Source organism: Phragmites australis, chromosome 16, assembly GCF_958298935.1.
Source record: "Phragmites australis chromosome 16, lpPhrAust1.1, whole genome shotgun sequence".
Lineage (NCBI taxonomy): Eukaryota > Viridiplantae > Streptophyta > Magnoliopsida > Poales > Poaceae > Phragmites > Phragmites australis.
This window is the reverse complement of record NC_084936.1, coordinates 25,069,029-25,084,569: the sequence shown is the minus strand read 5'-3', so window position 1 is coordinate 25,084,569 and position 15,541 is coordinate 25,069,029. Positions and strand designations below refer to the sequence as shown.

At 43.5% G+C, this 15,541-nt stretch overlaps 1 protein-coding gene across 1 annotated transcript; it reads left to right on the top strand.

Moving 5' to 3' along the window:
• The first annotated feature begins 2,688 nt into the window (after positions 1–2,688).
• Positions 2,689–4,311, top strand: LOC133894734 (E3 ubiquitin-protein ligase ATL6-like). Its single transcript, XM_062334896.1, has one exon. The coding sequence runs from the start codon at positions 2,899–2,901 to the stop codon at positions 4,093–4,095; it is 1,197 nt and encodes a 398-aa protein (XP_062190880.1). The 5' UTR covers positions 2,689–2,898; the 3' UTR covers positions 4,096–4,311.
• The last annotated feature ends 11,230 nt before the right edge of the window (positions 4,312–15,541 follow it).

Below are 15,541 nucleotides of genomic sequence, written 5' to 3'. Positions count from 1 at the left end.
TCCTCGACCTGGGCCATGAGATTGTTCCTCCTCGACGGCTACGGATAGCGCCAGCTCGTCGCACTCGTCTTCAGGCTCAGGCTCAGGCCCCGCCGTCGGGTTTGACTTGATCAGGCGCGCGCGCGCGGCGCAGGGCCCGCATGGGTTGCCGCCGACCTCTCCTGCCCACGCAAAGGTAGTTTGGTCTGGTCATTACCGACGACTTATTGCTCATAAGTTAAGAAACCAAATTAAAATGTGTTCTAATTTATAAGTAATAAGTTATTGGTAATATTAGATTTAAAATAATTTTAGTGGCATAAGTTTGTTTAGGTGTGATCTTGTTTATAACTAACCAAAGATTGAATTGAAACAGATTTTTTTAGAGTTTAGGAAATTATGTCTTACCGGAACATTCGGTGTGTGGGATTTTTTACCACACCGGATAGTCTGGTGTTATAGTGAAGTGAGCATCAGAGCACTTTTTATTGTAGAAAGGTTGCAGAAGGGGTGGTTCAGTGGATTGGCAAACGCCGGATTATCCGCTGATAGACATAAGATCATCGGAAGCTTTTATCGGATCTTTTCTTATAGAGAGTAAAATTTTTCTAGAACAGATAGTATTGCACACACCGGATGATCCAGTGTTCAGGAGCATAACACACCGAAACATCCGATGTTCACATTTTCTATAGGATGTGCTCTGAGTTGATGTTTTTATTTTGTCCTAATCTAGAGATATTTTGGAGTGTGGAGAAATGTGTTTGCTTGTTTTAAATTGTGTAGGTGACCGATGAAACTTGACGGTCGACATCGGGTGATCAGAGCTAAGCGGGTGCTTGTTGTCGGACGATCAAAGATGACCGGACGGAGTCAAGGATGATCCTAACTGTACACATGAAGGTCAAGTAAAGCATGAAATAGAGGATGAAGACGACGTGTTGACAAAGTCAAGCGAAAGGGTTGTCAGTGCAAGTGACAAGACGGTCCAATGGATCGAAAACGGGAGAGACTTGTCGGTGGTCAAAATCGCAAGATGAAGGACATACATCATCATCAAAATACTTGCTTTAGATGGAAGCAAGTAACAGCTAGTTATGATTTGAGAAGTATGCTAGGGGTTTGTGATTTGGCTTTAAAACTGTGGGAGGACTGGAGGAGTACGTGGAATCATCGTAAAGCTTTCGTCGAGTCGAAGCTAAGTCGTAAAGGCGTTGAGGGCGTCCAATGAATGGAGAAAAAAATAAACCAAAATATTCTCGGTGGTAAATAGCAGTGTACTACAAGAGAAGAGTATTTTAAGGACAAGTTAGAAACTTGAGGTTTAAGTTTTCTACGCCTATAAATAGAACGGTAGGACTATGGAAGAGGATGAACCAAATATTTAAGCTCTTATGCCACCCATATGAGAGCATTGTGGTAGTCCTTTAGACCATCATCTTGGAGATCTTCTTCATCTGGTATTCATCGCTTGATTCTTTAGTGATCTTTTCTCAAGATTCAACATTTGTGTGTGAATGAGTCATGTATTAACTTGCTGTGGAACATAACGTTCGATTCCAACCATGAGATCCATTTTTTTTAATCTTCAAGTTTTATTTTTGATCTTTCTTTGGAGTCTCCAGACTTTCTGAGTAGAGGTAGTTTTTTCGCTGCGTATTTAAGTTATGTTTTGCTTTTATTCTCTTATAAAGTTATGTTGGATGATAGAATAAAAATCATTAATTTCATATATTTTTTTTAAAACAGTTATTCACCGTCCCTAGTCGTAACTCACAATCCTAAGTAAGTCATCAGCCACCAATAGCTTCAACGTTCAATTCTGCTCTGCCCTGCCTACCACGATTAAAAAAAAAGGAACAAAGAATACTTAAGAGGAACCGGTGTCTTAAAAAGAAATCTCACCCAAATCTAAGTTAAGAATGACTGACTCCTCCGGACAGCTGAGCTAAAGTTCAGTTCGTGCTCTGCCTACCGCGAAAGAGAGGGGGAAAAGGTTGATCAGCAGCTCGAGAAACCTGACGAAAGCTAGAGATGCAGGACATGGCGCACAACTCGCATGACCGCGCCGGGCAGGATCCTCGTGCCGGTGGTGCCCGGCCGGACCGCCGGGCCGATCCTTCGTTGATTAGATCAAAGTGCAGAATCGAACGCGAAGCCGCCTCGGTCCAGAGCAGAGCAGATCACAGCACCAGATTCTCCAACCATTCTCGAGCCTGGAGGGACCGCACCAATGACCAGCATTGTTTATGCTTGCGTGCACGCCAGATTATACCAACCTAGCGTTTATTTCTCTGCGCATCTAAATTTCAGATGCCTGAAACTAAGAGGCCCGGTAAGGTGACGTCCCGACGGTGGATTGATTAGGAGAATTTTCTTTATCGCCAGGCTTAGAAGAAGACGGGGGAGGGAGGCCGGCCCGACGGATAAGGTGAGCGTAGGGCTCTGCCAGCCACACAGAGTGAAGGATAACCGGTGGGCTAGTACCAGGGTGGGGAGGTCAGGACATCGGTGGATCCGACGGTAAGAATGTTATTGGAGACGGGTAAAAGAAGACGATAAGTGAAGACAAACTATGACATCAAAACTGTAACACGAGCGAGACTATAGACAGCAACAATTTAATTTTTTTAAAAAAACAGACATGATTTTAGCATGCCCTTCCAACTAAGCCGGCGACTAAAATTTCCACATTTTGCAGGCCGCAGAAGTGCAGAAACGCGTGGATTTTACAATTATTCGTGTTGTCCGTGCTGCTTCGGACGCACGACGCCTGTGCCGCGCGCGCGCCCTTTTATCTCTTCCCTCCCAACCCACGTATGAACGCTCGCCACTCCACTCTCAATTAATACTCCCACCGGAAAAGGAGACGAGAAGAGAGGCCACCCCACCATCGTCCCCTTCACAGACCCCAGCTCCATGGGCCCGAGAAATGGCTGCTGCCTTCTGTTCTTCGTCGCTGTCGCTCTCGCCGGCGCTGCCGTCGACTTGGCTGCGGCGCAGCAGGGCGCATCGTCGGGGCCGGGGCCCAACTACTTCACCACCAAGAGCTTCAACTCGTCCATGGCGATCGTGATGGTCGTGCTCGTTACCGCCTTCTTCCTGCTCGGGTTCTTCTCCATCTACCTCCGGCGCTGCGCGGCCCCCCCGCTCGGCGGGGCCGACGAGTACCCCGGCGCCGGCCGGCGGCCGGGCGGGATCGCGTTCGCCTCGCGGTCCAGGAGGGTGCGCGGGCTGGACCGGGTCGTGCTGGAGTCTTTCCCGACCATGGCGTACGCCAACGTCAAGGCGCACAAGGCCGGCAAGGGCGCGCTCGAGTGTGCCGTGTGCCTCAGCGAGTTCGACGACGACGAGACGCTCCGACTGCTCCCTAAGTGCTCCCACGCGTTCCACGCCGACTGCATCGACGCGTGGCTCGCGTCGCACGTCACCTGCCCTGTCTGCCGCGCCATCCTCGTCCCCGGCGCGGAAGCCCCGGCGCCGGCGCCGTCAAGTGCCGTTTCCACCTCAGAGCAAGACGCCCCTGCAGCGCCGCAGCAGCCGGCCCCAGAAACGGCCACGATCACGGCGCCAGAGCAGGTGGTGGTCGTCGTCGTTGATGCCGAGGAGACGGCGGAGGAGAGAATTAGGAGGGAGGAGGCCGCCGAGCTGATGCGAATCGGCAGCGTGAAGCGCGCGCTGCGCAGCAAGTCGGGCCGAAGTCCCGCGCAGTTCCCGCGCTCGCACACCACGGGGCACTCGCTCGCCGCGCCCGCGGCTGCCGAGACTGCGGAGCGGTACACGCTGAGGCTGCCCGAGCACGTGCTCCGGGAGGTCGCTGCGGCGGGCAAGTTTCGGCGGTCAGCGAGTGTCCAAGCGTTCTGGGCGGGCGGTGACGGGAGCACACGCCGCGGCTTTGGGGGCGCACGCGCCGGGAGGAGCGTCAGGCTCGGCCAGTCCGGCCGGTGGCCCAACATGTCGTTCCTGGCGCGCACGTTCTCCGCGAGGCTGCCGGCGTGGGGCTCCGTGCGGCGTGGCGAGGCCGACGTGCCGGTCAAGAGTGCGAAGGTCGCCGGCGACGGCAAGGCCGTGGAGCAGTGCGACAGCGGGGTGTACCCACTTGGTGCCCGTGTTTGACGTGGCTTTTTGAGCGTTAGGTCATAGTGCTGAGAGTACTCCAGTAAAAGTTAGGTACGTGGCCTTTTCGTCGATGTTAATCCTGTTTTCGGCGGCAAATTTAGAGCGGTTGTGTACATAAATTTTACTGTCGATTGAAAAGAGATTCTCCATTAATTTAGTTCTTTACAATCAGGGATGTATCAAATTCTTGTGATGAGAATCGATTTTTTTTTTTTTTTTTTTGAGAGCCACGGCAAGCCTTATTTTGCGTCTTCGTTTCGTTTGTGCGTGCACCCTTTCGGTCTCAGTTATTCAGTACTGGTTCCTTTTAGCTTTCTATGTACATTGCCAGTACATCCTATCATGTTTGCCCTCACAAATGTCTAAGTGTTTCGTAAATTAATTCTAGGGCATGTCTCTACATCAAGTATAATTCTAAGGTTACCTAACCATTTTTCTCCTTTCGTGGTTCGAAGACATATAATTCCTATTTTTAATGTGATTACAAATTAGAGAATGGCTCCGGTGCTCCTTCCGGACAAAAACTTCACAGATCTTAAAGCAAAAGCAATAACTAATGACCGGGTAAATACGTCCAAAGGTGATGCTATATTTCAGTCACCCATCTTTTAAAAAATTGCAGATGACGAGTCTAAGCTGTCCGATTATGATCGGACGATCAAAGGCCGTCTTTGAACTCCTGGTCGCTCCTCCATCTTAACCCGTCTCTGACGGCATCGGCACTGTTAGATCTGCCCGTCGCTGCACTTACTCGGCTCTGCTTGGCTATCCTCGCCCGCCCTAGCACCACTCACCGGCCGTCCTCTATTGCCCACGGTCGATGGCTTCCCCACCGTCTCGTTGCTCTTCCCTGCGCCCACCTCCTCCGTCGGGCCGATCACCCTCGCTAGGAGCTCTTCGAAGTTTGAAAGCTGGGAAGCCATTGCCAAATCAATCCCTATTAGGAAGCCACCGCCGCCAAATAGTCGCCTGATTATAGATGTCTAAATTTCAGGTATCTCAAATTTAAGAAGTGTGAATTAATCTTAGGGCATATTTGTTTTAGATGAGGATTCTGAAAAGTAGCTTGTACATTATGGATTGTATAGATTGTGTGAGGAACGATGACGTCCTAAGAGAGAGAGGGTGAATTAGAACACTTAAAAATTAATGTATCCAAAACTTCATAAGATAAACCTATATTAATTTCTTTCTAAATATGCTCTAAATTTATCTAATGTGTCTACTCTATCATTCAAGGAAATTTGCAACCTACTTAGAAAGGTAAATTGCAAGAATGTAAATACGAAAATGTAAATAAGATAGAAAAAACAAACTTGGCATAAGAGATTTTTATCTTATAGTATCGGTGGCACATAAGCCATCCCTAGTCTATGTTGGAGCTCCATAAAGGATATGCTTCCGGTCGCCAAGACTCTTCTGATCACGACTCTTAAGCTACCAAGCCACCCAGGCATGGCTTCAAGCATGATGAGCAACCAAGCCACTAAGGCAAGACTTCAAACACGATGAGCAACCAAGCCGCCAAGGTGAGGTTTCACTACTAACCTCTCTTTTGGTCACTTGTACATCGTCTTCACTTTAAAGTTTTAGCCACCAAGGCAAGGGCCTCCGTATCACAGTACATGCTTTTTACTGCCGCTCCACCAAGTCATAGGGACAACAAGCTTGAGCCACCAAGGCTCAAGGTGCCGGCGAGTCACAAAGACTCTAAGACGCTAGCGTACCTCTCGGTACAAGGTTGGATCATTCCTTGATCCACTATCTAGGTTGCAGCACCTAGCAACACTTCTCTCTAGGCCTATAAGAACTAATCACTCTCTAATCATATACTTAATCACCTTGGATGATCACTTTTAGCACTTTGATGGCTTGGATGTCTTCTCAAGTGTATACGTGCTTCTTTGAACTCCAGCACATTCAAATGACTAAGTAGAGGGGTATTTATAACCTTAACTCTGCGAATTAGCTGTTGCCCCAATAGCTTAAATTCTATGTATACGCTGGATGTTCTGGTATAGACAGATTGTACTCACTGAAACTTTCAGCGTGTACACCTTCTAAAAACTAGCTGTTAGAACGCTAATCAAAACCAATGTTAACACCTGATGCTCTGGCGTGTTCTCCAGCTCCATCGTCCGATCTTCCGGCGTGTACAACTAAGCCATCCCGCGCCTTCCACAGTGCAAAATACTCCGACGTTGCTTTGCTACATCGTCAAACCATCCAACATGTTTGTAGCATCTAGACCCCTAGGTAAGTGGTAAGTGTTTCAGTGATTAATGACAACCGTATTATTGTGACTAACAGATTTATTTTGAATGGTATCAAAAATTTTAGTTCACAATTATGATTCGGTATTTTTGGTCCCTAAGTTGATTATATGGACGATCAAAGGAGATATGTATCCAGATTAAAGATCTTTTAGTTCTAAGTGTCACAAGGGAGATGAAGGACACTTAGAGTAGTATATGTTTTCTTTACTAGTCTTTTGACCGTACTATAAAGAGGGGCTAAGAGTAGTAGTTTGACCTAGTTGAGTCTAGACTTGGTTTGATGCATACTTACGAAATTCTAGCACTAAGTAGCTCATGGTTGAGATGTTGTGAAGTTAGAGCTTAAGAAAAGATTGAATTGGATGAGCTCAGTAAAGTTAGCCCCACCGGATGGTCCGATGTTGCCCATCTTGTTCTCACAGGAGCATTTGTTCTTGGTTCAGATATGAATCATGTGTTGACCGGATGGTCAGGTGGTTGACATGCAGGTATCATACACTGTGTGTGTCATCACAAAGCAAGAGAATGCACTTGAGTGAATTCTAAAGTTCTTAATTGAAGGTTTCTTAATTGAAGGTTAAGGACAACTTTAGTGCTTGGAGGGTAGCAAGTGTGCATGTAGCTATAGTCTAGGCTTGATCTTGATCAAGTGAAGCTATTTGCTTGTTACTCTTGGTGATTGGCAACACCTAGCTAGTCTTTTGTGATTCGATGTGTCTTGGTGAGCTCTTAGAGTTCTAGTGGGAGCCCCGAGAAGAATTATGTGCTTAGTTTGATGCCCAATAATTCGAAGATGGAGAAATTGCAATCATGAGTTAGCACTTGTGACTTTGTGACTTAAGGCAGAGTGATATCCTTTGTGGATACCTCCTCGATACCTCAAGAAAAGAATCGGTGTTCTCTTGTCCATCTCCTTACTTTCTCGTATTTATATTTGAGCATTTTACTTATTTGCAAGCTTTACTTTCCGCATTTACTTTGTATTCTAGCTTATGCTTCCGTCTAGTTTGATCATGTAGTCGTATTTTTATTCATCTAGACTAAAGTTGCTACTTGTTCTATAATTTGGTAGGAGTAAATTTTTTAATAGCCCAATTCACCCCCTCTTGGGTCATTCGATCCTTTCAATTGGTTTCAGAGCCTCATGCTCTTGATAGGCTTAATATCCTAGAGCAATTGCCCCTGGGAATGGAAGTAGCGTGTTAAGGTTTGAGGGAAAGAACTTTTTCTATTGGAAAGTTTGCATGACGAGCTATCTTGTGTCTATTAGATGGAATAGATGGAATACTAAGGCTAAAAATACTATTTTTGAGGGAATTAGTGAAGAGGTGTTTTCTAGAGTAAGGAGGAAGAAATTAGCTCATGATATTTGGACTGGTCTTTGTGAAATTCATGAGGGTTCTATAAAATTCGGGAGGAAAAATATCATATGCTAATGATTAACCTTAATCAGTTTAAGATGTTTCCCAATGAGCTATATAATGATATGTATTCTCGCATGAATATGCTTGTTGAAGAAATCAATTCTCTTAAACTCACTCAATTATCTCAAGGAGACATTATTTGTAGCATCTTCATGGTGCTTCCCAAGCTGCAATACAATATTGTCATCTCTCTTCTTTATGAGAAAGATATCAATAACATGATCATCACCGATGTCGTGGGCAAGATTCGTGCTCATGAGATATTCTTGTTTGGAGATCAAGAAGAATCCTCCTCCAAGAAGAATCTTGCTCTCAAGGCCAAGATGACTGACAAGAAGAAGAAGAAGGTGAAGATTTTATCAACAAGTGAAAGCGATGAAGATGATGATGATGACTCTGACACCGAGCTTGCCCTCCGCATGAGAAGAAACACAAAGATGACATCTAAGTAGGGAGAGAAGGGCTACAACTATGATCCCAAGAATAACAAATTTCGCTAAAAAAAATTGACAAGATCGGTGGCGGAGACAAGAAAATGTGCTACAATTGTGATGAATATGATCACATGCCATATGGTTGCCCTCATCCTGACAAGAGACAAAAACAAAAACAAGAAGATTGATGAAAATGAGGATGAGAACAAGCACAAGAAAAAGGGTAAGACAAGAAGAAGAACCTCTTCAACAAGAAGGGTGGAGGCTGCAAGACTTATATTATTGGTGAATGTGTTTCCAAGGAAAGCTTAAGTGAAGATTCAAGTGATGATGAAGACAAGGACTTCACGAGCCTCGCCATCACCAATGATGATCCACCGCTACCTCCACCACCTATGTGCCTCATGGCAAAAGGTAACAATAACGTGAGTAGTGAGGACGATGATAGTAGTAGTGATAATGATGGTCTTTCTCCTAATGATCTATCTAAGCTCATAAATTACTATGCTACTATTATCAAGAAGCAAAAAGCTAAAATCAAGTCTCTTGAAAATATTAATGCTAAGCTTAGCTCTAATCATGATGACTTACTTGCTAAATATAATGATTTGCTTAAGAAACATGATGAACTAGTTGTATCTAGCAAATCTTTTGAAGAGAGCAACCAAATCTCTTGAAGAGAGCAACAAGAAGTTTAAGCTTGAGCATGTAGACTTGAAATGCAAATATCAAGAACTTGGGTTAGCTTATGATGCTATTGATCCTAGCATGAATTAATTGCCCACTATTGATGTTGTTAAGGTCAATGCATCTATTTTTTGTGATGATCTTCATGATATCCCATGCTCTTCTTCATATGATACTATATCATCTTCTAAGACTAACCATGCAAGCAAGCAAGAGCTCTTGAATGACATTACATATCTCAATTTGTGTGTGGCCCGGTTGACTAAGAGACAGTACAAGTATAAGAAAATTCTCATGAAAAATATAATGTACTACAACAAGAGAGGCCTTGGATGCTTCCTCAACTCGATGGACAATATCACCAAGTCACCGGAGATCAAGAAATGCTTCATCAAGGAAGTTGGTCCATATTGCCAATATTGCGAGGTCACCGGCTACCACACAACGGAGTGTCAAATTCCTACTAAACCCCTTCCTACTTTTCCTCTAAATTCAAGTCCACTTTCAATGATCATCATTTCCTATTGCATAAGCTTAAAAGTGGAAAAGTCATAACTAAATTCATTAGAACTCAAGCTAAGGGCAAGGTTCCTAGGGAACTTTGGGTGCCTAAAGCTCTTGTGTCTCACATAAAAAGTACCAAATTTTGTTGGGTATCTAAACAAAAAGCTTGATCCTATGTGTGTAGGTGAACTACAAAGATAGTTGATGCATATAACATATGACCGGCAATGTAAAGATGTTCACCTCTCTAGAAGATGAAGTGGGTGATCATGATAAAATTACTTTTGCGATAATTCTAAGGCAAATGTGATAGGTCTAGGTAAGGTGGCAATCTCAAATGATCTTTCTATTTGTAATGTGCCTTTAGTAGAATATCTTAGTTTAATTTGCTTTTCATAGCTCAACTATATGATTTAGCCTTCACATGTTTATTTAGTGATATTGATGTTATCAAAACTAGTAAGAAGCATAATGATTTAATCTTTAAAAGTTTTAGACATGAACATATATATCTTTTAGATTTTTCCTCTAATAAAGCTAGCTTGACAACATATCTCTTCACCAAGACATTCATGGGTTGGCTTTTGCATCGTCGACTTGCACATATTGGAATGAGCCAACTCAAGAAGGTGTTTAAGAATAGAATGATGGTTGGTTTGAATGATGTAGTGTTCAAGAAGGACAAGCTGTGTAGTGCTTGCCAAGCGGGAAAATAAGTTGCAAGCTCTCATCCATTCAAGTCAATGATGTCTACATCAAGAACCTTAGAGCTTCTACACATTGACCTCTTTGGACCAACTACCTATAAAAGTCTTGGTGGTAATCTATATTGTCTTGTCATTGTTAATGACTATTCGAGATATACTTGGACTTTTTTTTAGATGACAAGAGTAAGACTATTGGGATATTCAACAAGTTCACAAAAAGGGTTCAAAATAAGTTTGAGGCCATAATTGTGAAGATTCGAAGTGACAACAGCACGGAGTTCAAGAACACTCAAATTGAAGATTATTGTGATGATAGAGGTATCAAGCATGAGTTCTCATCAACCTACACATCTCAACACAATGGTATGATGGAGAGAAATAACAAGACCTTGGTCACTCCTGCAAGAGCAATGTTAGATAAGTATAGTACGCCGAAGAAGTTTTGGGTGAAAGCAATCAACACGGCGTGTTATGCGTCCAACCAAGTGTATCTTCACCAACTTTTGAAGAAGATGCCATACAAGCTTCTCGTTGGAAGAAAACCCAATATCTCCTACTTTCAGGTGTTCGGGTATAAGTGTTTTATCTACAAGAAAAGAGAATGCCTAGGTAAGTTTGAAAATGTTGTGATATTGGTTTTCTTGTTGGCTATGCATTGAACTCCAAAGCATATCGAGTATTCAACAATGTCACCAGTTTTGTTGAAGAAACTTGTTATGTGGAGTTTGATGAATCTAATGCTCCCAAGGAGAAGGTATTTCTTGTGGTGATGTAGGTGATGAACCCTTGAGAGATGTTATGAAGAATATGGTGATTAGGAATATCAAGCCTAAGGAGGACGATGAAATGTACCTTCTACTTCCACTCTACATACCTCCTTAGCACCCCAAGTTGATTAAGATGATGAGAAGGATGATCAATCACTTCCGTCACAAGATGTCCATATCTCTCGAGAGGAAGCTCAAGTTTAAGCTCAAGATGTTGGACCACCACAAGATACACCTCAAGAATAACAAGTGAAGCAAACGCACATTTCTAATGATCACCCAATTAACTTGATCATTGGGAGTCCATCTAGGGGAGTAAGAACTAGCTCTCGTCAATATGCTTTATTTTGTGAACATTACTCGTTTGTCTTTTGTTTGGAACCCACACGTGTAAATGAGGCTCTTAAAGATCAGGACTACGTGATTGCTATGCAAGAAGAACTCAACAACTTCACCCGCAATGAAGTATGGATACTTGAAGAGATGCCTTAAGATAAGAATGTGATTGGAACTAAGTGAGTCTTTTGCAACAAGCAAGATGAACATGGTGTGATGGTACGTAACAAGACAAGAGTAGTCGTGCAAGGCTTTGCACAAATTGAAGGTTTAGATTTTGGCAAAATATTCACTCCCATGGCAAGGCTTGAAGCCATCCGTATCCTTCTTACATTCGCTTTACATCAAAACATCAAGCTTTATCAAATGAATCTAAAGAGTGATCTAAAGAGTGTATTTTTAAATGACTTTATTAATAAACTTGTTTATGTTGAACAACCCCTCGATTTTGAAGATTCTAGATATCCTAATCATGTCTATAGGTTACACTAGGTGCTTTATGGACTCAAGAACGCCCCAAGAACTTGGTATGAACACATACATGACTTTCTCATCAACCAAGGATTCAAGATCGGGAGGGTGGACACTACATTATTTAGAAAGATCATCGATAATGAGCTTTTCTTGTGTCAAACTAATATTGATGATATAATATTTGGTTCAACTAACAAAGAGTTTTGCAAGGAATTTGATAACATGATGTCTAGGGAGTTCGAGATGTCGATGATTTGCGAGCTCAACTACTTCCTTGGATTTCAAATCGAGCAATTGAAGTAAGGGATATTCATCTATTAAGAAAAGTACATGAGGGACATCATTAAGAAGTTTAAGATGGATGATTGCAAGCCAATCCAGACCCCCATGCCTACTAATGGACATCTCGACTAGGATGAAACGGGTAAACCAATTGACCAAAAATTTTATCGTTCTATGATTGGGTCACTTCTTTACCTTACCACATCTAGACCTGATATTATGTTTAGTGTATGCATGTGTGCTCACTTTGAAGCTAATCCTAAGGAATCACATCTTAGCGTGGTTAAAAGGATCCTTAGATACCTAAAGCATACATCTAGCATAGGCTTGTGGTACCCTAAAAGTGTTAGTTTCTTACTCTTTGGTTACTCAGATTTGGACTTTGCCGGATGCCGTGTGGATTGTAAGAGTACTTCGAGTGGGTGCTAGTTGCTTGGGTGGTCCCTAGTCTTATGGTCTTCTAAAAAGCAAAACTCCGTAGCTTTGTCCACCGTGGAAGTTGAATACATGGCCGCCGGAGCATGCTATGCTCAAATCCTTTATATGAAGCAAACCTTGTTAGACTTTGGTGTTCGTCTAAAGAAAGTTCCACTCCTTTGTAACAACGAGAGTGCCATAAAAATTGCAAACAATCCTGTACAACACTCTCGTATAGATCACATTTATATTCGACATCACTTCCTTAGAGATCATGTGGCTAAAAATGATATTTCTCTTGGGAGTGTAAGGTCGAAAGATCAATTGGCGAATATCTTCACAAAACCTCTAGATGAAGCCACTTTTTACAGATTGCAAAGTGAGTTGAACGTGATAGATGCTTCAAACATCATGTGATGCCTTGTTATGTAGATGCATTTCATGATAGATGCTTGTCTAACCTTCTCAAGATAGTGGAGAACATGAGTTTTGCTTGAGTTGGTGGCCCCCTAGTTTCACTCAAGGCATGTTGTTAGATTCACCATGAAAAAGCTTAAGAAGGGAAGTAATATGACAAGATAGATTTATTTTATGCTATACATTCACATGTCATATAGCTTGCACTCATGTTTACTTTCATGCACTTGTATGCATTGCATGTGCGCTGGTAGTAGAGAGATCACAAAGGAGAATATCACTCTTTGAGAATGTTGTTCGCTTTCAATGTGAATTTACACCTCTATAAGTTTGATTAGAAAGACGTAAGTGCTTAATGACTATTGAGTCATGTCCTAGTGAATTTTAAGTCTTAATCTTTAAGTTCATAGGCAATATGGCTCATATATTTCCTTGGAGTTTTCTCCCTCTTTTTTGGTTCTTATTGCTTTTTGAAAAATTATGTATACTATAGCCACTTTGGCAACTATTTGTAAATAAGTGTTTGAGAGGGTAAGCATTTCACTCAAACTAGTCCAAACATGTGTTTTTATTATGTGTTTGTTCGAAGTTTGAACTCAGTGAGAGATTTTAGTTTAGTAGAATCTTCCTCTTCTCACCGTATAGTCCAGTGATCCTTTCTTCCTCCTCATCAAATCATCTGGTGCTCTGTGCTTCTTGTAGTCAGTTCTGCTTATCCCTGATAAAGGTTCGGAGGGTCCATTCGGTGATTAGTTGACTAGCAGCGGATAATCCGGTATGTGAAATGGTTTTTCTCACACAAAAGGTCCAGTGTTTGCTAAGTGTTCTGGACCAGACCTTCTGGTGTTCAGTCAGTGGTAGCCAAAATCAGAAGGTCTCAAATTCAGTCTAGTAGATCTGTCCGGTGGTTAGTGCAGTGTCACCGGAGTATCCGGTATTGAATTTTGAAAATTCGTTGAGAGTTTGTCTGGTGTTCAGTATAATCACACCAGAGCATCCGATGCTTGAGTTTGGTTTTGGCTAAAGGTTGACATGCTCTCTGCAAATTTTTGTCTGGTGCTATGTCTAAGCTTCACCAAACCTTCTGGTCCTTGCAAATTTCACGGGACCCACCTGCCATCTAAGCGCTCTTCTCAGCGGGCTCTCTTCTCTGTTCTCGATCTGCGCCACCCGTACGCCCTCACCTATCACCATTACCGCTGTGCTTCCGTGCTGCCCAGACCGCCACTCATCGTCGCCGCCCGTGAACCCTGCGCCCTTGCCGCCGTTCACTGCCACCAGCTCGCTGCTGCTACACCACGGCGAACGCCCTGAGTTTCCACACTTAGAGCAGCCGCGCCTCCATGTCTAGCACCATCGCTCATCATCTCCAGCCATCGTGACTCCCTCACCACCAGCTTTCTCCTTATTTTCATTGTGGCGAGCACAAATTCAACCACTTCTTTGAATTAGCAATCCCTAGAACCATTTTCTAGCAAACTTGCCTCAAATTTTGATCAATTAAGTGCAAGTTTGGTACAATGTGTTGCAATCCAATCATTTGTCATGAATTGAGGGCATGCTGATCAAATTTTGTGCTTCAATTGCTAAATTCTTTTGAATTCATGCAAATTTATCTCAAATTCATGCCAAACTTGATAAATTTGTTCAAATTTGAAGTCAATTTCTTGAAGTTAGTAAATTTCCAGTGTCTCTATCCCAAATCCATAGCATGTTCATCCCAATTCGCCTCAATTTCATGCTTAAGGTTCAATTTCGGGTAATTTCATATCAAATCCTTAAAACTCGAAGCGCTTTCTCATCCGTTCTCAACTTTCTTTCTGTCAGATGGGTCGCGAGCGTAGTGATAAGGGCAAGGGCAAGGCCATTGAGCAGCCAAAGAAGAAGAAGAAGCCAAAGGCTTAGAGAGAGATTGATCGTGCCGTTGTAGTGGCAGATGCAGCAGACGCTCAACGAGGTTTTGAGATCAGAGACATCGCTTCACCTCCTCATCGGTCCACCCGCACCTGTCCTACCGCGGGGATGGGCTCGATGCCTTCTGACCAGTCAGGCAGCCGAAAGAGCATTCGTCAGGAGCCAGAGCTAGAGGAGGAGGAGGAGGAGGCGCAGATAGAGCAACAACAGTCAGAGTAGCCTCAGGCCTAGGGAGAGATCCGTTTGCGTGACTTGACCTCTTACAAGTCACCAAAAATCAAGAAGCTGAGGTTTGTGATGATCGATGAGTGGTTTCCCCCGGTCAGAGATGAGGGGGTAGATTACAGGTTCTACACCATTCTATAGGAGAGCTTCTTCCACTCTTATGTCAAGAACAAGGTCAAGTTCAGCTAGCACAGGACGCTCAACTGGCACTATATGCAGTTAGCTATATGGGGAGTGGACGTGAGGCAACACTTTGACATCCTGGGTGTTACAACTTTACTCACATGTGTGGACAAATATGTTGAGAAGTGGGTTAGAGTCTTCTGCGCCACAGTGTTGGTTGCACCAGATAGGAACTTCATCGAGTTCATGTTCCAGGAAGAGCAGAACAGATTATGCAGGAACAGAATACTTGAGGCTTTGGGGTTTCAGGTGAGTTCCAGGTTTCTTCACAAGATTGTTCATCTGAACGTCGAGCCCCCTCGTCGTCCTCTAGCTAGTGGTGTATTTCCCACTTATGAGGAGATCAGTCCACTGTTCAGGCAGTCGTTCACTCCAGGATCGCCGAGACTGCCAAAC